Below are 25,038 nucleotides of genomic sequence, written 5' to 3'. Positions count from 1 at the left end.
TTAAACAGAGAATCAAAATCTAAACTTCATAATATTTTTGTTAGTTTTTTTTTTTTTTTTGGCTAGTTTATTGGTCTTTTCTATTCCCTTTCTACCTAGGCTATTGTATCCAAAAACAAAATATGAGCTTGACTTCCTCAAACTTGAATTAAACTAATCTGCCACCCCACTGCACCTGTCTGTTGAGGCCATTTCTATGGCTCTATTCATCTAACCTCTCAGGGTTTATGTTCTCTTGTTTGGGAATATTTGCTTTATGGTGTTTCTAGAGTAATCATACAGGAAGCCCAAAGATTCTTCCACCAATTTGTTTTCAATTTTTAACTTTTTTATTTAGAAATAATAAAATAAGACATAATATATAAAAATATGTACAATCCATGGTTTGTGCAGTACAATAGGAAGACTTTAGATACAAAAAGACAGCAAATGGGAAAATAATAACTATCACGATTGTCAATGGCTAGGATTGTTCAACTTGCCAGAGCCCAGAGCTGAAACCCAAAATTACTAGAAAAGAGATTCTACTTTGCTGAGGGTTAGGGATGGGCAGGTAACTACGCCACACTTTTTTTTTTTTACCTGAACATTATTAGACACAGAGTGAAAAAGAACTCACTCTACTTCTCAGGACAAGCTTTTGCTTTTACTGAGTGGTTTCTTATAAAATATGAAGTGACATTTATTAATTATAAGGGAAATAACGATTTACGGGACAGAGCTCATCAAATAAACATCAAGAGTTGGGGTAGGAGTGTATTGGGAAGAAAGGAAGTAAAGAGAAGAAAGAATACATTAACAGAATAAAAACAAAGTAAAACAAACTTTTCTAGGAATTTGAAAATGACAACAGTGCTATAGTGACATCCTTAAAATGTCTGATTCAAGTATACTCTTAGAGGGATAGAAAACTACTCCTTTCTCAATAATCAAAATAGAATTCACTTTGTCTACATTTTATTTAAAAATAGGATAACCAGGAATCTATGGCTCCCCCCAAAAATATAGTGCCCTTCCAGATATGGGCAAAAGTTCTTTAAAAGGGAATAAATCCTAAGTAAATTCAACAGGGAATCTGCTTGCAATAGAGAAGCAACACACATCTGGGAATCGACCCCAGATATTCACGGTGAGTCCCCTCCATCTGCATTCTAATGACATGTGTACACTAATTAAGGAGACCCAGTCAAGAAGGACAAATATTTTGAAGGTAAAATGCAGCAATCAATGTCGTGCATTACCTGTGTCTTGGCTCTTGACAAAAAAAAAAAAAAGAAAGAAAAAATTGCCATTTAAAGCTTGTAACTGTTAAAATGCTAATAACTAGAAAAAGGTTTCAAATGAACAGTCCATGCTGAAATAAATAACAGAAGAACATAGCAATACGAACCTTATAAGGCTGGTATATATTTGCTAAAACCATGCTAACCGGTAGCATATAGGTACTAGCTCTCAGAAATTGCTGCACTGACATTATACTTTCTATGGCAATTATTTTTCTTTACAGACCTCTATTTACATTTGGCTTTAAATATGAAAATATCTGATAAACTTTATAAAATGTACACTTTAAAAACATAGCTTCTGCAAAATTTTCTTGAAAAAACAAACCTGTGCACCAGAAATTTTATATTTTTTTCTCTTTTTCAGAAATAAGTTGAAATATTTCCCTCCCTCTTTCTTGCCCCCCCCCCATACCCACCCCCTTTCAAATTTCTCAAGTCTTTTTAAGTGGCAGCACTCTGTGTTTAGGGGGAGCCTCTTTTGTGGCCACCCCCTTTCTCCACTGTATCTTCATTTAATTTACGTATCACTGAATACTCTTTGGTTTGATTATTTTCCTTTGCAAAACGTCATAATAGCAGCAGCTGAAGCCCTCAATATCCTCTCACTGTCAAGAACCAAATTGTTGCCTCTTCTGTAAGTTTTCTTGTCCACTCAATCCCCAATTCCTCCAACTCTTTAAACACCTTCCCAAACCTGCCTTTACATTTGGATCTAAAACAACCACTTGCTTAACATCTCTTTCTTGGTTTCATTGAAAATAACACCTCAGTTTTCAAAGCCATCAGATCTGAAGGCTGAAAACAGCAAAAATTGTCATAGTTTTGCAGGCATGGCATTCAGATATGGCTGTTCAAGAACCAGAGACCATCACAAACATCAATTTACAAAATATGTGATTCTAGAACAAGCTGTTTTTTAATGGCATACAGAGATATAATACCATAAGAGAGTTGATTTTGAGACTCCAATTAAAAAGCAAAGTCAGTAACCCCAGAATTCACAAATAGGGAATTTTAAATTAAAAAAAAAAAAAAAAAAAGTGTTCCATTATTGAGCTACAGTGAGAAAAAAAAAAAAAAAATGTTTCTAGCAAGGCAGTCAGCCAGGCAGGGGAGGCTTCTGGAAAACAATGTGTCCGTCCTTAGTAACCTGCTCTAGGGCTCCACAGGAGACAATGCTTAGCTCACATTCAATCATAAGTATGCACACAGAAAAGGGAAATAGCCTTTTTAGACCATTATCTCCTTTAGTTGTCATTATGTTGTATTTTTATGACTCTCTTTGACCCTGAAATACTGAGACATTTTCATTACTCTCCTCTGCCATAAAAAAGGCAAGCTTCCTCTTCCTCCTAAATACTTGATCTGAAGTGCTGCATCAAATGGGCTTGTCCACACCTCCCCGTTTCCCCGCTTTGGCATTCGCTGCCCTATCTGACACTGTAGGACTCGCTCCAGACAGGCTGATCAGAGGAACAAGCGTGGAGGTCAGGTGTGGCATCTCCTCTAAGGTGAAGGTGGGCTGGCGATGTCCTGACAGTCCAGGCAATAAATTCAGCAGCAAGGGTTTAAACCCATTTATCTTTCATGCTGGATGGCTCAGTTTTGAGAATGCCAGGATGCCAAGGAAGTCCTATGAAGATCTTATCTTACGAAATGAATTTTGGAATGTGCAAAAGGGAAAGCCCAGAAAAATGTAAGAGTACATCACCATCTCGCACACTACACGTGAGCCTGGCCAGCACTGCCTAGCAGGAAAGGATGGATGTTGGTATTGTGTGTGTGTGAATTTTACTGCCCCTTTCTTCTTCTTCCTCTTAAAATAAAAAAAAAGTTACATGAAAGGACAAAATTTTAAAAAGCACTACACTGACTAGACTCGGTGAGTATGATGCTCTATTTTCTGAATAAGGTGCAAAATGAACCAGCGGTTCAAGGTCTTGCTGAGGTTCAAAGTTATTGTCTCTTGATTTCAAGGCAGCCCATGGGGCTTTGTTTTCTTTTAAGTGTAAGCTCCACTGTGCAAAAATATGCATTATCTTTGGTATTTATTTTAGGTAGTTTCACTTAAAATTTGAGATAACCCATTAACATCATGGAGGAAAAAAGAAAACAACAACAACCCAGAGGCTACCATTTGGCTAGTGTTACATAATGCCCTTATGTAACAGAGAGAGAGAGAAAAAAAAAAAAATCAATTCTAGCAAACAAATTACTGGCCTCAAAAAATCAGGCTCTTGTTTTGGCAGTTAATAGCCAAATACTTGCCACTTTGAAGCGCATCATGAGCTTTCAATCAAGTTCAACACTGACTTTAAAATTACACAAAAGGAAAACTACACTGCAACAAAAATACACATTTGTGTTCATGTAGTTAGCAGCTTTTCAAAAATTAAGGCAGAGTCTTGCCTTTGTTATGCCATTAAAAACATCCTTGTTCCCTAAAGAGAAGCATTCTGAATAAATCAAATACCCAACCAAGGCTTGCCTGCAAGTTCAAGTTTTGGAAAAACACAAAACAAAACATAAAAACCCATAACTTATTCTACAACATCTATGTGCCATCGGGTCACATGGAGGCATGGTTAGTGCTTTATGCTAATCATGGAGCTTACAGTCTTTCTTTGAAACCATTGTGCTTGCCTCAGTCCCTTGTGGCCGCTTGCTTGACCCATCTTGACCAGTACCGTCATCTGTATAACTGTTTTGGGCCTCTGACCAACAGACCGTGTTGTAAAGTAACTATTCCAGAGAAGGAATCAGTCAGTCATATCTCCGACTCTCGCCGTAAGGGCCTGGGCTCTAGAGGTACACTTGCCTGGTTGTGAAGGTCTATGTCAGGGGGCGTGTCCGTACTAGTGCTTTCTGGAACTCCATTTTCACTGTCATCTTCCTCTTTGCTTGTGAGGGCAACTTCATTTTCATAGCAAAATGAATTTGCATTTGAGAGGATATATTTCTTTTCTGCTAAGTCTCTTGCACTACAAAGGGGAGTGTTGGGGACTTCGTAAGTTTTGTGGAACCTGGAATAGTCCACTTTGTAGTAGTGCTTCTCTTCAAAGAGCACAGGCTCATAGCGGTGGCCCCACAGGATTTCATTTGCTAGATAAGAGCTACGGCACTGTGTCGTCATGGCAGTGGCTTCCACCATGCCTTCCAGTATGACCACGATTTCAAAGTCTGCGTTGTCAATGTCCTGTTTACTCAAATCATATAAAGGACTGTCTTCGTCTATTTCATGGACTATAGTGATCGGGGACACCAGAAATATACGATCGATTCCACTGTCAAACCCAACATTGATGTCTATTTGATCCAGAGGGATATACTCCCCTTCAGAAGTGATTCTGGATTTGAGGAGCTGTGCTCGGACATGAGCTTCCACCAAGTGGCTTTTCCGAAGATTGCCCACTCGCCACATCAAACACAGCTTGCCATCTCTCATGGCAATCACAGCATTGTGACTGAAGACGAGAGTCTCGTTTCTCTTCTTTGGCTTTGCCATCTTGGCCATGACTGCACCAATGATGAAAGCATCAATGATGCAGCCCACGATTGACTGGAACACCACCATGAAAACAGCAATTGGGCATTCATCCGTGACACACCTGAAACCATAGCCTATAGTTGTCTGGGTCTCAATGGAGAAGAGGAAGGCAGCCGTGAAGCTGTTGACCTCAGACACACAAGCTTTGCCCTCTTTGGATGCATCCAGGTCCCCATGGAGCAGAGCTATCAACCAAAACACACAGCCAAAAAACAGCCACGACAGGACGAAAGCCAGGCAGAAGATAACCAGCATCCACCGCCAGCGAATGTCCACACACGTGGTGAAGATGTCTGCGAGGTACCGTTGCCCCTTCTCACCCACGTTGATGAACTGAACGTTACAGTGACCATCTTTCTTCACAAAGCGGCTCCTGCACTGTTGTCGGGTGTGGACTTTACTCTTCCCGTTCCCAAAGCCATTTGCAACTGCCATGGTGGCCAACTTCATACCGTCTTCTTCTGAAGAGACAATGCTGTAGCGGTTGGTTCGCACACTGCCCATCGCTTCTGCTGGAGACTCCAGTGCTTCTGCTTTGGAAAACAGTCTGAGTTTTTGCAAAACGCTTTGGAGAAACAGTTTTGAATGTTCGGTGAAGACACACACACAAAAAAAATGAGGAGAGATGGGTGTCTCTGGGAGCCTCGGGGTTCTACCAAGGTCTGTCTACTGACATGCAGAGTTACTTTAATAACTCAGCTGACATCCAGAGAACATGTTCTGCAAGAAAAGAGAGATTGTGCATTATAAAATAAGCCACTGTTAAAGAATTCTACTGTCTAAGACAATATATCCTAACAAAAACACATAATCAGGTAAAGATAAGTATACTTCACATTAAATTATAAGGTTTTACATTTCTTTGTATCCTAAGCATGCTTTGTAAAACTTTTATGTAAAAGCATAAAGTCGTTAAACATAGGAGAGTTGTCTGTGACAGTTGTTCAACCAAAATATCAGGTCAGGTCCCCTTCCCTTATTTTTGGCCAGGGATCTAGAATATTCTATTTTTCAGGTCTACCTCTCCCTTCTCTTATTCTCTTCTTCGGCCTGCCCCACTTGCTAGGATCCCTGTTAAGCAGATGAAAGACTGTCTGATTCCAAGGTTTGTCGTAAAATTTTTGGAAAAAGGACATGTTTAGAAATCTTCACGTGGACGCAGTATTGATATTCGCTGAGTTGCATGCGCCTGATGGGAGAATATGAGGGCCCCTGATGGCAAGGTTGAAATCGGAAGACAGACTATTTTGTTTAAATGATAATAACTAGCAGACCGGATAGGCTGAGGAAATGCTAGAGGACGAAAGTCAGATTCCCACCTACAAATATAATAGTGACGTGGATTTTGGAGTAGGCTTGATTGAGTGTATCCTGAAAACAGAGGGAACTCGTGGACAAAACCTCCTACGATGGTGAATACTGCCCCTATTGCTTATAATCATCTGAAATGGATCCCAGTTTCTGGATACTGTTTGGGCTTGCTTCATCACTTCTCACACTTCAAGCAACCACTATGCAGAAATGCCTGCTGAGTCTCTATTAGTGCAGGTAATTCTGGCTTGAAGACTTTGAAGACGCAGGTTTGCTCTGGGGGATAGAGAGCAATTCTGTTGCCTAGCAATAAGAGTCCTGAAATTCTCCTGAGATGGGGCTGTCATGTGTAATGACAGGCTAGGAAGTAAGCACCATTGTGCCAAAGGACCAGGTCTTTAGCGGATTGAGATAAGGCAGGAACTCATTTCATGTCAGTTCAATGCTGTGTTCTCTCAGACAGAGACAACTGTGTAAGGACAGATCATAAATGCCAGTCCGCTTACTTTCACTTCCAGCGCTGTTATTTGCTACAGGTTCCTATGGAGAAGGCACTCACCTTTACCTAATATGTGCAAATAGTAGTTCTCAGTTTTCTCCGATTGCCTCATTCTTCCCTAGGTAAGAACTATCTATTTACTTTAACTTGCCATCCTCACTCCTAAGAAACTATTTCCCTTGACTAACTAACAAAAACCTAAGAGAAAGTCTAAGGTGTTTTCCTTACCAAATGTGTGATAACAAAACTAATATAAGTTAGAACTGAAAAATAAAGCCCATCCTTAACTTTTCATACAACCAAATCCTTCTGCTATATTAAAGGGGGGCAATGAATAACTCATGAAAGGAGTCAGAGATTTGTTGATGCCCGATAATGAAGACTCCATTTTTTTCTTCTCCTCTAAATCCATTAAGATTAAACAGTTAACAGAACTGATTTCAGCCAAGCCAGCTGCAAACAAATAAAGCAATCCATTTACGTTGTTTTTGTGCGATCCTTTAAAAAGAGGCAAGGTGCATTGCCTTTGAAAATGCCTTGTTACTCTCTTTTGACTTCTTCTTTATCCAAGTTATTATGCAAGAATGTGCCCCAACACATTTTTCCTGAGATTAGTCATCTATGAAAATTGCAATGTGTGTTACATTTTGGCAGCTTTTGACACCCAAATGATGCTTGGTTTGAAAGTGCCTTTGAATCACTTTATAAAAAGAAGTTACTGTGCTTTCTTAACCTTCCACCTGCTTCAGTGTTTTGTCTGCTTCCCTGTGAAGTTTGCACTTGGACCAAAGAAACAAGAATCCTACCCCTCAAGGTTCTAGATCCTGTACATGGACAGCATTTTTCAAGCAATTAGTTCATCTCAGTTGTCTCATATTTCTAAACAGACAGAGACAGCAACACCACCAAATGCAGGTGTACGTTTCAAACAAAAGGGAGAAGAGCTTCATTTAATGAATGCTTTGTATTCTTGAGTTCTGATTGACTTCAGAACTTTATATTATAAGCTGACACCAAGAAATTCCCTTTTCATGATTCAAAACAATCCTTCCTTGTGAGTTACCATGAGGGGCCATGAGTAGACAGTCTCAAATTTCTTCTGACTTATTTCTGTACTCCTTCCAGATTAAAACATAACAACCATATGAAATCTAAAGACTGAATTATGACTTTCCAAAAATCTTGACCCCGGGACATTTGTTTGAATTCCACAAATCACACAATACCAGCTTCCTACGAATAGCTTTCCACATTTAGAATCTTGAAAGTGGTCTGTGTTGAGAGACTATTATTGTCTTATTTCCATTGCTAATAACAGAATTTGTCCCACATGTGGAGCATCATTTAGAAATTTTACCATTTCTTCCTGGAAAGAGAAAAAGAGGAGTTTTGGATTTTGGTTTGTTTTGTTTTGTTTGGCAAAATGAAAACTTTTGCCACTTCAAATAGATATGCCCCAAAACAGATTTATATGTGTATGCATGTGCACACACATACACTATGTATTCAGACTTTTTGTGGAGCTGATTACAGAGCTAAAAGCTAGAACCTATCAGGGTTTGATGGGGTAACGGTCTTAATGTTTCATGGTAAAAATTGCTTTCACTGTTAACCTGCCCACATGCCTGAGCGACTTTAAGCAAGCAGAAAACTTCTTTGCCCGGTCCTCTCTCACTAGCAATTACCAATACATGAGCAAGCTGGGAAAAGCTATCATTACAAAAACAGGGCTTACATGCAACTTTATTTCAAGCACATATTCAAAATAATGTTTTGCGATGCAATCAATTAGGAATAGATGAGAACACTAAGTGATACAAATCCAGAGAATTGACATTTGATTTGATGAACAATGTGTAAATTTCCCTTCCAGCCAAAATAGTTAAGGGCCTAGATGTAAATTTCATGGACACAAATAATCATTTTTATCCAGGCCATAACCCATGATGTAGAAAGTATTTTTGGGAAATTGAGAGTTACATGTGGTGCTGTTCATGTTAAGACTATTTATAGGCTGAGCCAAAATTAAGCATAAGCAATGGAAAAAATAGTTCAGCGCTTTAAACTTAGGTAGATGTTAAAGCAGAAAGAGCTATGGATAAATGTAAGGTCAAGGAGATCACATGGTACAAATGGGGGATCTAAATTGCTTTGACTATATAGGTAATACTTCCAATATGGTTTATGAATAACTAAAACAAAATCAAATGAGAGTAAATGTGTCCTGAAACATGGCATGATGTGCAATGAATAAGAAAGTTTCTAGGGATAGGAAATAAAGATAGCAAAAGAAAACATACTGGGCTGAGAGGTCTGCTAATGAGTGTTTAGAGCAGCTATTTCCCAGCTGACGCCATATAGACCAGCCTGAGTGTGCTCTGGGCACATGTTGCTATGTGAGCACAACTGCTAGGAAAGCAACCTCTTAGAAGCTCAATAAACATAAGGGAGGAGGAGGGGGAAGAGGGAGGGGAGGGGGGATACCCATCTATCTACATGAGCCCCATGTCTAACATTTATACTCAACGACACTTGGCTTGTAGCACTGCTCAGCATTTGCATATGCTGAAAAACAGACATGTTTGGTAAATAAAAATATACACTTAAAAAACGGAAACATCCAATCTGTGCAGGTAGCTCTTTTCAATCTTTCAGGCTACGCAAAAGTCATACAAGGACGCTACAGCTAACCAGAGATTCTGCAACTGAGGAGTCCGAAGGATGTAGAAAAACTGTGTTCTTTTATTTTTTTAAAAGGAAAATTCACAAGAGTTTAGATCAAATATTTCTTATGGAGACCAAGAACATTAAAAAACAAAGTGTCATTAAAATATGAGAAAGGAGGGCAGGAAGCTAAGTAAAATGGCCTTGACCTTATCCTCACCCTTTCCACCATGCTTCAATTAACATCTCTTACCCCTTCTGAGCACCAGGATTTTTTCCAGATAATGGCAAATAGAAATGAAACATTTGGAAATGAGCAAGAAAACGCTAACAAGTGTACCGACAATGTACATCAGACACACAACAGTGGTTGGTGAGAGGAAATCTGGCAGCCTATTGATTATTAATGTGAAAAGAAAACAAATGGTAAAATGCAATATGGATTCTCTGCATATCCAAGGTTTTCAAATAACACCTTATTCTCTAACAAGTAAAATCTGAATTTATGAAAATCGTCAGAATGCACAGCCTTATCCTAGTGATCATCCTATGATATCCTTACCCAGACACAGACATTAAACTGCCCATTTCCTATCCTTATTTTTTTTTCCAATTGTCATGATGAATCCATGCTATGATGCAATCTTTTTGCAGAATCAAGTCGTTTTGACTATTTTGCTCCCCTAAAACCACACTGTCTTCAAGCCAGGTATTACCATTATTACTAAAAATAACAAATTGATTAGGGGAGAGTGATAATGTAATGTGAAAGTTTTGCGATCCTCAGGCTCAAATCCAACTCGGGCTCCCGCTCTCCTTTCAGGAAGGCAACTTTGAGACACTCTGTTTGAAACTCACAGCTATACTTTGAAGCAATGACGAAAAAAACCAAAAACCAAAAAACAAACAAACAAAAAAAAACCGCCAAGGATCAAGAATAGTGCTAAGTCCCAAGATTTGCCAAGATTTAAGACCAGGGCTCAAGACGCACGCCCAAACCCTCAACCACGTTTTCTTTTTTTTTTTTTTTTTTTTTTTTCCCTTAGAGTGAGAACCGAACACAGACACTCTCGCCCTTGCCTCCAAACCCAGTATCTTGCTACAGCTGGTGCACTGGAAGTTATGAGCACAAACAGATGCTGCAGAGAAATCTGTTTCTATTGCTCAACTGTTCCAAGCATGTCTCAGTATTTTTAGCTCTGGGGATGTTCTGGTGCGCACACAAACTATATAGGCATGATCTGGGACTCCGGAGCGTGGGTGAGCGCTACAGCAGTGTGACAGCTGGGCACCTCTGGAGCAGCGGGGCAAGGTAGGGTAGGGGACGGCGGCCAGAGTCCATTCCCCAGGACACACCGGCAGCGAGCGAAAAGGAAGAAAACACAGCAGCCCTTACCTGTTGCTGGCGCAGGAGCATGGGGACATGGAGGAGTGGAAGTGGGGGGTACAGAGGCATGTAAGATCCAGTGGTTTGTAAAAAGCGAGTGAGCCAAAGCACACCAGAATTCCCAAGACCCAGCCTGCCGGGGCCGGGAAGGCTGCGCGCTGGCCAGGGCTCCAGTGCGCTCTGCAATATCCTGGGCTCTTTTGAGGCGGTCCGTGCGACACCGGCTCTCCTGGCCCCACCCCCGGTCGCTGCCGGCCAATCGCAGCGCGCCTGGCCGCGCGGCCGGCCCCCGAGAACCGCGGCGGGGAGGGGAGGATGCTGCGAGGCGTTGCCAGCGGAGGGAACCTGCCGCCGCCTCCTCCCCCTCCACCCTCGGAGCCCGGCCGGGGGAGTCGGGCGCCGGCCGGGGAGGAGGAAGTTGCGGCCCAGCTGGGACAGCAGCAGGTGGGAAGCTCCGCGCCCGGCTGTTGCGGCTGCCTGATTGCAGCCTGGCCTTGGGCAAAGCTTCCTACTCCGTCTGGAGCCCCACACACTTCCCGGTTCCCCCGCTCGGGGGCCGCTTGCCCTGCGTGCTCCTCGAGGGGCCTGCGAGGTGCCAGCGCCGGGGAGAGACATTTGCCGCCGGGGCAGGATTGCTCGTCGGCCCCGGCACGTCTCGCTCTCCCCTCCCTGTCTGCCGGAGCCCCTCGGCCCTTGGAAGCCCCCCGGGGAGGCTGCAGCGCCCGGAGAAGCCGCTGAGTCAATGGGGCGAGGGACTGGGGCGGGCGCGCAGAGCCCCCAGGATTGAGACGCGCGCAAGTGCGGTCACTGCAGCGCTGCTTGGCTGTTTCTTCTCCCGACAGTTCGCGAATTACTTACAAGGAGCCTAGGCTTCTCTGAAGGGTGGACGGCTCGTTCCCTCTCGCCTTGTCCGCCCTCAATCTCTCCACCGCCGCCCGGCACGCTTTGCTGATCTAAAATCAGAACAATTAGAGAGTAATGATTTTTTTGGAATAGCAACTCCTACAGACACTGAGATCTGCCCTCGCTTCAGCGCCTCCCAGCCCTCATTCCCAGCAGCCAGGCAAGAGCGCGCAGACCCCTAAAAAGCAGCTTGTGTTACCCGGGTCTGGATCCTGGAAGTTTATAAACTAATCCGTGTGTGTGTGTAAACCGAAGAGTAAGTGCCTATTATTTCTGAGTACTTTGGTGTCCTAACGAAGCTTTGCTTCTAAAGGAGAGGATATATTTTAGGAGTCTCCTTCCACTGAGTTTTTTAAATGTTTATTTCCTCGAGCGATCAAATGTGTCTTTTGTGCAGTTTATTTAAACTTCGAAAGGCCTCCTTGAGTCGCTAAACTAATTCAGCAAACTAGCTGGTATTGTGGACGGCGCAGTCGGGATGGATTCTTGTGTGTAGGAGAGGTGAAACTGACAATTCAAGGAAAGGTTCTGTGCGAGTCCCCACCTCCCATCCTCATATCCACACGTGGCCCCTAGGAGGTGCTGGTGAAATATGGTTGCTTAGGTTTTGCAGATACGCACTTAATCCTGCCTCACCAAGTGTGCCTTTTTTCTTAGCACTGAGCAAGGTACTTAAATTAAAAGGGTGTGCAAGAGATGATTCATTCAGTGTAGCTGCTCTGATAGCCAAATGGCGATGTGATTCCAGTTAATTTGTTGAGATTATACTGTTCACCAAGTCCTGTTACCAACTCTGTTGCCATGCACGTGGGAATAATACCTGCCCCAAGGGAGGTCTTCTTTACCATCTATTGTCACGTATTATTTATAAACAGCTTGAATTAACACTGTAAAATAGATGGATGTGTAAGAACCTAGGCTGTATAAAAGAACCTGAGGATAGACAAGTTAACTCTATATTAACCAAAGGATAATGAATGAGTTCACCGCTCAGTTCAATAAGCTTCTGACATATGCTTCCTCCTGGACTTCTAAGAAACAGGTCAAAACTTTAATTATCCTTTAAAACATGTTAAGCCTAAATAGAAGAAGGAAATTAATCACTTATAGATTTTCTCCTCTTTATTATGATTCTGTTGATGGCTAAGATTTTTCCAAACCATGTGAATTCAGAGAGGCATCACTTTTGTTGTTGTTGTTCCAGGTAATGAGCTCTCTTTGAAAACCAGTCACTCAGAAACGGATGCCATTTTTATGCAACTTGGATTGAAATGGTTTTGCTTCAGTATTCTACTCTAATTAGGATGAATACACCACAGGCCAAAATAGTTTCATATGATAGGAAAATCTTTAAAGAAAGGAACACAGAGTTATTAGGCTATGATTGGCTGTATAAATTTAGCTGGGCAGGGGGAGGAAGGTCATAATAAATGTATCCTGCTCTCTCTCATCAATTATCAGCATCAATCCCCCAACATTCTCTCCTCCCAAAGACTGAAGGATGTGCAACAAAGCTTATTTCTAGAAGGAGAAGGTTCAGGAAAAATTAATGATTTTAATTAGAACTTTCCAATCTAAGTAGAATCATTACCTTAATTAGCTAAACAAGGAAGTGTGAAGGATGAAATTTTGTAAATGCATGGTAGCATAGAATACCTCCATTGCTTCATTTTAAACAAAGAAAATATAAATGTATTTTAATTAATAAATGACTTTTCATCATGTCCCTGTTAGGAAAATTCTGTGTGCCAATGCTTTCAGTGTTTGAGTTAATACATCTTTTGAAGTGATGCGTGATACAGATTTCTGTATTCAGAGTCTATCTTTTTTGGCTGAATCAGGCCTTATTTAGCAAAAATCCCCATTAGTCTTGGACACGAATGCAATTGGGTGTTGGGATCCATCTGTGGATTAAATTTTTCCAAGGAAATGACAATTATGCTCTTACTGATTCTCTCCACGGTAACCACCTATAATATTAGAGCCAAATATTAGTCACAATCTGGATCTGCAGTCAGATTGTGAATAGCTGTGTGACGCAGAAGGTGATTGTTTCACTAGAAGCACAAATCTTTCCTTTGCATTTATATAAAGATCCCCAACAATTAGACATACTTTCAGACTTCCATTCACCATATATATACAGTTCAATGTCACACTGATAAAAGATGAAACGCTCCTGGCATTTGTATCCACTGGATATTAAAAACCACTTTCTAATCTTCAAAGTAATCATCATTAGCAATAAATAGTAAATAAATCATTGTCAGATTGCCCGGAAGTGTAGACAGGCTGAGTTTGCAATCTGCTGCTATGAGAACAAGCCACTTACTGTGGTATTTTAAAGCACTGTATGTAATCTTATTTATTGGGAAACAGTTTTGGCCTTAAGTTTTACTTACTGCACTGGTAACATTTAATCTTCGTATTTTTAAATTCAGCGAACGTATTTGTTGAAATAACTACTTTGTGCTTTGTCTATATGCTAGGTGAGATGAAAGGCAGAAGGATCCCAGGGGGAGCAGTACCTGTTCTTAGGAGTTCAGAATGTCCAACTGAGAAGACAAACAGGGCAGAAGTGAAACATTTAAATGATCAAACAACAATATAAGGCAGCTTATGATTATGCACTAAAATGGATCAAGCAACAATTAAAACAATAATTTTAGAGAGATTTTGAAGAATGGAATGAAGCAGGGTAAGACTTTGTAGTGGCAGATTTAATAAATACGACATATTACTATGTGTAGTGGTATCAAGGATGCTGAGAACACATCAGAGGATAGGAGTGTCTCCTCATTCAATTACTTTCCTAAATGCCCACTATGCCCCAGACCTTTCTATATACAGGTAATCAAGCATATAAATTATAAGTTGTTTCTAAGAATAAATGTCAGTTACATGGAAATGAATGCAAGGAACAGTATGTTTTAGTATAACTTTTGATAATTACTCAATATGATTATAATAAACATAAGCTCTTTCATTTTTTACCTGTAATACAGTAGGCCCATCAGGGTATGGTAGAGGCTTTTCTCCTGCATTAAATGACCCTAGACGAAGCTTATTTAAGCCTTTCTGCTTGTTTTTCCTTGTCCATCAATGTGAGCCTTCCGTTCTCATTTTTGCTTCTGATAATGTGTCTTGGATCTGTCAGGCTGTCACCATGCTCTGCCTAATTTGTTGATTCTAATCTGTGCTGGGCTGATAAATTATGTAACTAAGGTTGCTAAAGTAATGTAAAAGCAAATATGATTTAACATATCTAAAGATGCATTTTTGAAATAGTAATGAGTAGATGCTGAATTTGGAGTTACCTTCACTTGCTCAACCTCCTTTTCAGGTAAAAAACCTTCAGGATTTGGATTTATGGCATCTACTTTGCTTCTCAGAGCATTTAAATGGCTTGGTCTTTGTATTTGCTGTTATAAATAGCTGAGGAAAACTTCTGAGTAAGTGAGATACCTGTGTGTTTGCAACTATCCATATGTTTATATGTATACATAAAACAAAATCATATACTCATTTATTGAGAAAATATTTGAGTGCTTACTTTATCCATTTATTATTATGACCTTCATTTTCCATCAAGTATGTTAAAACCCAAAACAATGAGTGGCGCTGTTCTTTAAGAAACTCACACTTCCAGAGCCTGCATGTTATTATTTAGTAAATTAACTCTTCTGTCATGCTCTGGAAGACTTCATTTATCTCACATGAGTGAGACAAGTACACTCTGAAAATACCATATTCATTTTAGGGCCAGACCCTACGTTACTATGTTTCTTGATTCCATGATTACAATGATCATTTCATCTGTGTTTTCTGGGATGCATGAGGTCTCCCAAAGGTAATAAGTTTACAGCCTCAGTTTACCCTCTATAACCACGGATAGCAGTTCCTTAGATCAGGTAGCCTTGCCGTAAGCGCAGGTCATCGGTTAGAAGAGGTGCCAGCTGAGAAAATATCAATCATTATGCACAGATTCATCATTGCCACTGGGGAAAGGCAAGCCTTATAACTGGAAGGGTATGGTATCATCATTTAATCATAGTAATCAAGCAGTAATAAGAAGACTAATAATAAGCTAGGCTGTTTGGAGGGTTTTCCAGGAAACAAACACTGCTTTTGTGCTTTACAGGATGTGCTATTCTGATATTCTGTATTGCACGTACATTTGCATGGGAAAATAATGAAGAGAGGGAAGATAGGAAGGAAGGAGGAAGTAGAGGAGACAAGAAAATATTCATTAGAAATTATTGGTTCTAAAAGAGACACAAACACGTTCAGTAGCCACCAGGGAAAGTGAGACTGCCACCAGCATCCATAGTCCCCCTGTACAGCACAGTAAGAAATGCTTTTCAGTGCGAGGTGCCACCATCAGCAAACTGAATCTCATGTTTAAAACACCTATAAGAACGTCTCTTTGCTTTAGTAATACGTCTTTGGAAGATCATAAGAGTCACGCAACTTGACTTTTTCCAGAACTTATAAAAACAAAACAAAAAATTAAAACAAACAACACAAACTTCAGACAGCCAAAACTAATCACTATTGTAGACATTTATGGAATATGCCACAAGCTACGAAGAAAATTCAAAACATATTTTGAGTAACGTCAACAACACTGTAATGATACTCTTGAAAGAAAATGTACATACTTGAATGTCTAGATTTTCAGATGTGGGCTTTAAGAGTTTGTGGATTTTTTTTTTAAAGAGTATTTTTTGGTATTTTAAAAAATTATTGCTAAAATGATGTATGTCTGTTTTGGAAAATGTAAAAGATAAGCATTTTAAAATGTAGAAGAATGTAGGTAAATGTGGAAAATAATATAAATTCATATTCCCACCATTGAAAGATAACCATTATAAATACTTTGATATATCTTTCTGCTTTTCCTATATTTCTGTTTCTATTTTTAAATCTATGTTTTATAACTTTTAAAAATTAACATAATGGGTTTTTTTTAATGATGAGGTCTCACTATATTGACCAGGCTGTCCTCAAACTCCTGGCCTCAGGTGATCCTCAAACTCAGCCTCCCAAAGTGCTGGAATTATAGGCATGAGCCACCGCACCTAGCCTCTATAATTTTAAGAAAATTATGTCATATTTTCAATACATGAGCATCACACTTTTTATATCATGCAAGTATCTGTCATGCAACTAAAAATTATTTGAAAGTGTATATTTTAATGCTCACATTCATTTTATGAATTATAATTAATTCTCACCTATTCTTATACCTTTATATTCATTTTTGCTTGTTTGTTTTTTACCCTTACAAGTATGCATTTACCTGGTCTTGGAGATTTTTTTTCTTCATGTCTTTCTCCATTCATTATAGATTTCTAGGTGTACAAGTACTAGGTCAAAGCTTATGAACTCTTAAAGGTTTTTTTTTTTTTTTTTTTTTTTTTTTTTTTTAAATGCAGTTCTTTCTAATGCAATCCCAATGGATTGAATCTTAAGGATGTTCTAAATTATGTGACTTTGCATAGTGGCTGTATTGCCCAGTGGGGAGAGGTTGAGCTTTGGGTCAACTTGACATGTGTTTGCAACCTGCCACTTACTAGTTGTGAAAGATTGTTATAGGAATTAGAAATAATAAATCTAAAATGCCTAATACTTTGTGATCAACTAATCAAAGGTATCTTTTTATTCTATCACTATTGCTCCTGCCACTAATGATGATGAAAATGATAAGGTGAATAAATCAAACATGTTAACTAGGATAATAAGGCATGCATACCATAAGTCTGTAAATAAATAACAGAAGTTTATGTAGTGCTTGATTAAGTGCTAAAGTCATAAATGAAGAGGTAAGCATCTGGGGAACTTAGCAATAGATTCATTCTATATTTGATAGGACAGGTTGGCATGAAACAGAAAACAGTAAAATGGATTTCACAATTGATCATCAGAATTTGAATAAATTCATGTATTTAAAGAAATATTAAAATTGAACATTAAACTTGGACCAGAGTTTAGTCTTTCAAGACAAAGATGTTGAGTTGACACTTGATTCTTTGCACAGGGAGAGATCTACAGATGACTGAGCAGAAGGATAGGGTGTGTAAACAGGGCTGTTGGAACATTAATCGGACTGTCATTTCTTCGTCCATTGCCTCTGGCTGCAGCCCTACCATCTTATCTTTGCTTCCATTTTTGTTTTCTTAATGTGATTTCCAACATTCCAATTTTTATTTAAAAGGAAATAGAGATACAGAAATTATGTTCCAACTGTTCATGTGAATAGGACCTATACATGTGGACTCCTAACCTGTTGATACCAAATTCAATGTTTATTCCTCTACTTTCTGCAGAGTATAACTTTTCCTAGCATCTCTGCTCAGACAAATCTAGAAACCTAAAATAAGACATCTGTTTTTCAAAGCCACTTTCTAATGCTCCCCGACAGATCCTCCACATTATTTCTCTCCTAACTCTGAAATATATGAATTTGAATTTTTGCTCCTTATGCAGGACCCAATTCCAAATGCTTGGCTCAATTTTCATGCTTCCCTGTGCAAGAGTTTCTTCCATTTTAGAAATAAATTTGATCAGTATCTACAGGTTTAATTGAATGTTTCCTTTATCATTGGACCAGCTTCCATTCTGTAGGCACTTATCCTCAATTGAGATTTAATTTCAGTGTTCCAATAAATTTATGTTTTAATATTCAAAGTCCTAGTGTATAAGTTACAAATAAATAAAACTTGTATTGCAGCTATGCAAAAATAAAATGCTATACCCAACTACTATCAATAACATTAGTGATTTATGATAGCACAATAATATTCATAATATTATATGACTATGAAAAGAAAATACAAGTTTTCAGGTGAAACTTTTAGCTCCATGACAGACCAGCCTGTAGTTATCAGTGTATACAGTTTACAGCTACAAACCCGACTTTGCTATTTATTGCAGAAAAGTACTCAAAGTAAGTATTGTTCCTTCAGCAAAATATTCACTGACCCAAAACTGTTTGTGACATTTTACAACACACACAGCCTCATGCAAGTTTAGACAAGTGGACTTATACTGTCTTATGAGTGCCTGCCCCTAATAAACTACCTCATAATGCAAAAGTAACATATCTTTCATGACTATTTTGACAAAAGTTTAAAACACATATGATGAAGTTCAACTTTCAGGAACCAAGGACTGCCAGAAAACATTAGTTTCTACATTATATGTGCATTTAGAAGTTTACTTGAAATCTGCCTTTTATAAAGGATTGGTATGAATAAGTGAAACTGTACATTTTTAAAATTTGATTGCCATTAAAGCAGAAATTATAAGGTTGAAAAAAATAGGTGCTTCATTAGATTTTTTAATGTACTTTACTAGGCTCAAATCCAGACATTTCATCTGCATCATTTGGATTTGAACGACATACAATTCATTTTAAGTGTTAAAGAAATTTAAATGAATTACTATTATAAGCAAATGTTTTTAGAAATTGTTTCTAGGATTAGCGATAGAGCAACTCAGAATTTATATCATAGACTTAAATTCTATCACCAGTGTTTCAGCTTCTGATCTTTTTATCGCAAAGATCTCATTTCAAAACATGTAGTAATACAAAAGTCTATTCTTTTGTATGGTTTGCATAACTGAGTCACCAAGTTTTAGCAAGGCAGGAACTGACAGTATAAATACTGTTTTTTTTTTCTTTCTTTTTTTTTTTTTTTTTTTTGCAATCTGATTGTCATTTCCCTGCATGTAAACAGAAATATGTGAATACTCACATTTTGCCTGTTAAGTCAACTTGGGAAAAAATTAGGAGAGCCAGCTTTCCCATTTACTGAGATTAAACCTCTTTTATGTGTTAGCATATGTAAGAATGCTTTAAAAAAAAAACCTTGAAAAATAATCTGTCCTACCTATCAAAGTCCAAAGCTATTGCTTTTACTGTATATTATTTTTATATAAAAAATAATGCCTTCTTTGCACAGATTAAGGAAAGTATATACTACTTAATAATTTAATTGGCAGAAAGCAAATTCAAAAAGTATATGAACATGCAGGCACACACTACAGACTCATGCACATACACAATTATATCTGTTGACCCAATGATGACACATCCAAAAACCTCATAAAAAGATGAAGAGGGCTAAGATTTGATTTGCAGTTGCTTAGTTCTAACAGAAGAGCTGTGGTCAGTTCTGACTCTTTCTCGTAACCTGCCTTCATGATCTTGATTTTATGATATTTAGAGTCCAGTTACATTTTGCAATTTAAAAAGTCACCTATTCACTCGTTACACACATATTTATTATGCACTACATTATGAAACATTCAAAATAGATGCTGGCAGCTCTCAATATTTTTGAAAAGTAGAACAATCTGTAAAGCTCTAAGGCTAAACAGCTTCAACATGTCAGTAAAACATGAGCTAAGTACACATAATTTAAGCAGTTCCCTTAGACTAAAAGACAATGCACATATTATTCAAATTTTCTTTCAGAAGCAATCTGAATATCTACCTGGTCAAAGTATCATTTAGCCCAACAGCCTTAGTCCCCAATGCCGTATCCATAGTTTCAAAATCCAGATAGTATAATGGAAATTTATACAAGTCTCTTTAATCCTGGGTTCAAAATGAATTCATGCTCTTCTCTAAGTGAATTAAACACAGAAATTAGTTTACTCCTCTCTGTATTCTATCTTCTTTCCTTAAGCATTGCTTGCCTTTGTTCCTTTTTTTTTTTTCTCTCCATAGTCCATACATTAATTCAAGTCCTACATAAAGGGGATAGGTACCAAAAAATAGCCAGTGATCCACGCGGAATGCTCTGAATTATATTACTACCACGATTTAGCATTGGGTTCATCTCTGAAAATACAGCTCAAGACCTGCATGATTCCAGCTCCACAGGCTCCGCTGAAAAGCATTGCCTATCAAAGCAACACACAGAAAAAGCACCAAACATTCTTGATAATATAAAACCAAGCCATACCCCCACAGAGTGAGACAATCCAGTCAGCAAGAAAAAAAAAAAATCATTATTGGAATTATTTCTCCATAATGGAAAGCAATTCTCTGTGAATTGACTTACAGGTCATGACACAAAACCAAAGAAACAAAGAAAGAACTCTAAGCATTGACAGATGTTCTCTGCTCGCTCCTGCCTCCTGAACCCCTCCGAGTCTCCATCAGAAGGCAGCCTGACCTGCAGCCCCTTTCAAGCAACTTAGGAACTGGAGAGCTCTCATACAAAAGGTTTTACCCCTCATTCCACTGAAGACCCCCTCGAACCAAGAAAACATTTTCTCACAGGAGAATTTAAGAGAGTCTATGGATTCATGCTCGATTTCATAATTTCCTCTCTGTACAAAAACCAGGGTATTTATTTCTCTTACGTAATTTCCAGGGAATCAGTTGCATGACCTGACTTGTATTCTGTTGGTCTACTGAGGGGACCTTACCGTCAGTCACCGTTGGTGAGAACATACCTAAGGGCTGATATATGACTGCAAAGGAACTTAACAATTCCTGGAAGGAAAAGGGTTAAGAGCCAGTAAAAACAGCATAAATTTACACATGACCTAGTGCGATTACACTTTTATTCTCTTCCTTACAAGAAACAACAACAATGACAACCTCCATAACTAATGCTTCTGGTCTAAAAAACCTTCTCCCTAAAGGACATGTTTTCACCCACTACCGATGATCTCAACAACTTTCTGGATAGAAAGGACCTATAGACAGAGAGATGTACCTGCCGGTGAGTTTTCTTTCCAAAGGATCTAAAAAGTCCATTCCAGGTCATGGGAAAATCATCTCAACGATTGTGCTGAAGGGAGCAGCCTTGTATGATTGGTTTGTGATGGTTCGATTCAAGCTGACAAGTTCTAGAATGATAATTGTTTTGTCCCAATCTTAACTTGCTAAGAAGGGAGACGGCTTGAATAGCCAGAGGCCTTGACTCCAGAAAGAACTGAGTAGATAAAAGCTACTGCAGTGGCTTCAGTTAAAAAAAAAAAAAAAAAGCTGGTCTCCTGATACCATTGCCTTCCATGAGGCAGAGTGCTCTGCCTTTTTCTTTGCAAAATATAGGAAGAGGATTGTCTAAGCAAGTGAAAAGTAGTTGGGGACAAATAAAGGACACGCGTTTTTTTTCCTTTTATAGGTGAGATCAAATGCACCAAAGACTAAACGAAGCCAATGCCTCAGTCCTGTCTGTCCTAGCCCTGCAATAGAGGCATCACTAGGTGAATAAGCTAGTTACAAACTGACTTCTCAGTATAGGGTTCTCTGGGGCCAGCAGAAAGGGGGCAGACAGGTGGGTTGCAACCTCTCCCTCCTACTCATGTCTCTCAACAACCCAACAATCTCCTTTCCTCTTTGTCTTTCCCTTTCCTCCTCTAGGAATTTTTCAAATGCTGAAGAACAGGGGCATCTGCTGCCACAGAGAGAAGTTGCTCTTTTGCCTTTAGCCATGGATGTATCAGGGTGGTAATGTATTCACCTGGAGAGCCCACAGATACCACTGACACAGCAGCTGCTCTGACAATAGCCCATCAATTGTACTCTCTTCTCTTTCTCCCCTCTCCTCCTCCTTCCTGCTATCCACACACAAATTCTTCAAGGAAAACCTCTACGATGCTTCCTGACAACAGGGCTGAAATATCTGGAGTAGCAGATACCTTAGAAGGGCTATCTTGGAAACTTCTGAATGAAATTGATGGTATTAGAAGTGCTGATGAAGAACTAATTTAAATGGAAAAGGTAGACATCCAGAAAAAAGGAAACATTTAGAGATAGCGTTAATTGGAAGATTTTTATTTTAAAATCCATTCTTAAAAAAAAAAAAACTTCAATTTTTTTGTGTGGAGTGACTTTCCTTGCACCGTACATATGGGCTATTCTAAAATACATCTCTCTCCTTTTATTCATGAAAAATAATACGACGAAGAGAATTTTTGATGGAGAAGTATCTGGGTCAGGAAAATGACCCAGAACCGAGATTTATGCTTTACCGGAGAATATCCTTATATTACTAGACCTGTAGAAAAGAAAATTCTGCATTTTTCTCATATATTTAAGTAATGGCACCACATGTTCCCTTCTGGAAAGAATAAGAAGGGTGTGCAAACTGTGTCCACAGGCCAAATCAAGCTCACAACTTATATATACAGCTTATGAACGAAGAATGTTTTTACATTTTTAAGGTAGCAAAAAATCAAGAGAGGAATACTATTTTGTGACATTTAAACATTTTATGAAATTCAAATATGTGTATTCATGAATAAAGTTTTATTGGAACATAGCTATGTTCATTCAGTTACAGATTGTCTCTGACTGCTTCCCAGCTGCAACAGCAGAGTTGAGTGGGTGACACAGGGCCTGTAGGTGGGCCCATACAGTCTAAAATACTCACTATCTGATCCTTTATTTTTAAAAAAGTTTGCTGATTGCTGACCTAGAGTAATGCGATGAAGCATCAGGCTGAATTGAGTTAAAAGGATGTGAGAACTGTCTCTCATTTTGATTCTTGGAGGCTGAGTAAATTTGACTAATTTACTTAAATGTTGGTGCTTCCTCATTAAAGTGGAGATAAAATTCAGGGCCAGGGGCAGTGGCTCACGCCTGTAATTCCAGCACTTTGGGAGGCCAAGGCAGGTGGATCACGAGGTCAGGATTTCAAGACCAGCCTGGCCAAGATGGTGAAACCCCATCTCTACTAAAAATACAAAAATTAGCTGGGTGTGGTGTAGGGCACCTGTGATGCCAGCTACTCAGGAGGCTGAGGCAGAGAATTCCTTGAACCCGGGAGGTGGAAGTTGCAATGAGCTGAGATCATGCCACTGTACTCCAGCTTGGGTGACAGAGCAAGACTCTGTCTCAAAAAAAAAAAAAAAAAAAAAAAATTATCTAATTTGAACAAAATAATGATTGTAAATATGTACACAAACAATAAATGTGTCTGACTGTGGTGACTCATGCCTATAATCTCAGCACTTTGGGAGGCTGAGGTGGAAGGATCACTCGAGCCCACAAGTTCGAGGCCAGCCTGGACAACCTACAGCAACCCCATCTCTGCAAAAAATAGAAAAATTGGCCAGGTTTGGTGGCACATACCTCTAGTCCCAGCTACTCTAGAGGATGGGGCAGGAGGGTCACTTAAGCCTGGAAGGTCAAGGCTGCAGTAAGCTGTGATCATGCCACCGCATGCCAACCAGGGTGACGGAGCAAGACCCTGTCTCAAAAACAAACAGAATGAAAATCTAATACATGTTATTTTCTGTTCAGACTAATTGTAGTTGACATGCTTTGATCAAATACCCTTACATATTAAGTGACTTCCAAATGGGTTCATAAAATAGAATGAGAAATATTATTAATATCAGTCAATAAAATCAATGAATGTGAATGATTCCATGAAGATAAACTTTTGACCTATTTTTCGACACTGTGTATTTTCTTGATTTTTGCAAATCTATCACTAGTCTGTTGTAAGCCAGCTGTTCCATAGAGGGATATAGGAGCCTGTAAAGTTTTCAGGCAAATGTTTAACTTTGGGTTGCTTCAACTAAACACATCATGAATTTGATCTCATTGGAGATCATGAAATGCTGCATTTAAGAACTCAAAACACCTTGAATATGAACTCATTAGTGATCATTAAATGTTGCACTTAAGAGTACTTAGTAATTAAAAAGCAACATCAAAAACAATAATTGAATAAATTGGACTATTTTGCACCAAAATTATATCCTGAAAAGTGTTTAAGACCTTCACTTAATTTTGAATGCATATTGTACTATTGTTTGATTTTATATCTTTTATTAAAAAACAGATCTGTTTATACCGATGTCTATATTTTTATCTTTTGCTATGTTTGACCTCAGGGCCAGAATTAGGATGAGGTAAGTAAGGCACTACACTCCTCGGGTGTAAAATTTAAGAGGCACAAAAAAAAAGAAAAAAGAAAAAAAACCCGCCAGTAATCAAGATAAACAATACTGTAATGCACTATTTTTTAAATAAAAAATTATGCAAAATAACTTACAATAAGCAAAATAGATCATGTGTATGTGTGTATATAGATTAGTTGGAGTTGTCTACAATAGAGAACTTCAAAATAACAATATACTACCCAAATAGACATATTTTTCTCTCATGATAAAACATTTAGAGATGAGTATTCCATGGCCGGATGGGAGCCCCATGGCATTTTCTGAAGGTCAGGCTCCCATATCTTTGCTCCAATATTATGCAAACACACACACACACACACACACACACATACTGGCACACACACGTATATATAATTTAACAAGTGACATAGTTAATGTGATTATAATTGTTTTTTTTTCTTATGTTTGTTTTCTATTTTTCTCTAAAAATTTGTTATTTCATAATAAGGAACAAAACCTGATACACTCTATTACTTTACAAATACAAAAGAGATATGATTCC

The 25,038-nt window shown here is 38.8% G+C and overlaps 1 protein-coding gene and 1 long non-coding RNA gene across 2 annotated transcripts; one reads left to right on the top strand and one right to left on the bottom strand.

Moving 5' to 3' along the window:
* Positions 1-310: 310 nt before the first annotated feature.
* KCNJ2 (potassium inwardly rectifying channel subfamily J member 2) lies at positions 311-10,886 on the bottom strand. Its single transcript, XM_023211947.1, has 2 exons — positions 10,704-10,886; positions 311-5,553 (listed from the first exon to the last, which is right to left on the bottom strand). Exon 2 carries the CDS (start codon positions 5,335-5,337, stop codon positions 4,054-4,056), a length of 1,284 nt encoding a protein of 427 aa, XP_023067715.1. The 5' UTR covers positions 5,338-5,553; positions 10,704-10,886; the 3' UTR covers positions 311-4,053.
* A 126-nt stretch (positions 10,887-11,012) lies between these two features.
* LOC111542476 lies at positions 11,013-23,267 on the top strand. The gene is made up of 3 exons (XR_002731575.1): positions 11,013-11,853; positions 21,746-21,827; positions 21,985-23,267. It is a non-coding gene; the product is annotated as an uncharacterized LOC111542476 (long non-coding RNA).
* The last annotated feature ends 1,771 nt before the right edge of the window (positions 23,268-25,038 follow it).

Source organism: Piliocolobus tephrosceles, chromosome 16 (genome assembly GCF_002776525.5).
Source record: "Piliocolobus tephrosceles isolate RC106 chromosome 16, ASM277652v3, whole genome shotgun sequence".
Taxonomy (NCBI): Eukaryota; Metazoa; Chordata; class Mammalia; order Primates; family Cercopithecidae; genus Piliocolobus; species Piliocolobus tephrosceles.
The sequence above is the reverse complement of the archived record's forward strand: the minus strand, read 5'-3'. Positions and strand labels throughout refer to the sequence as shown.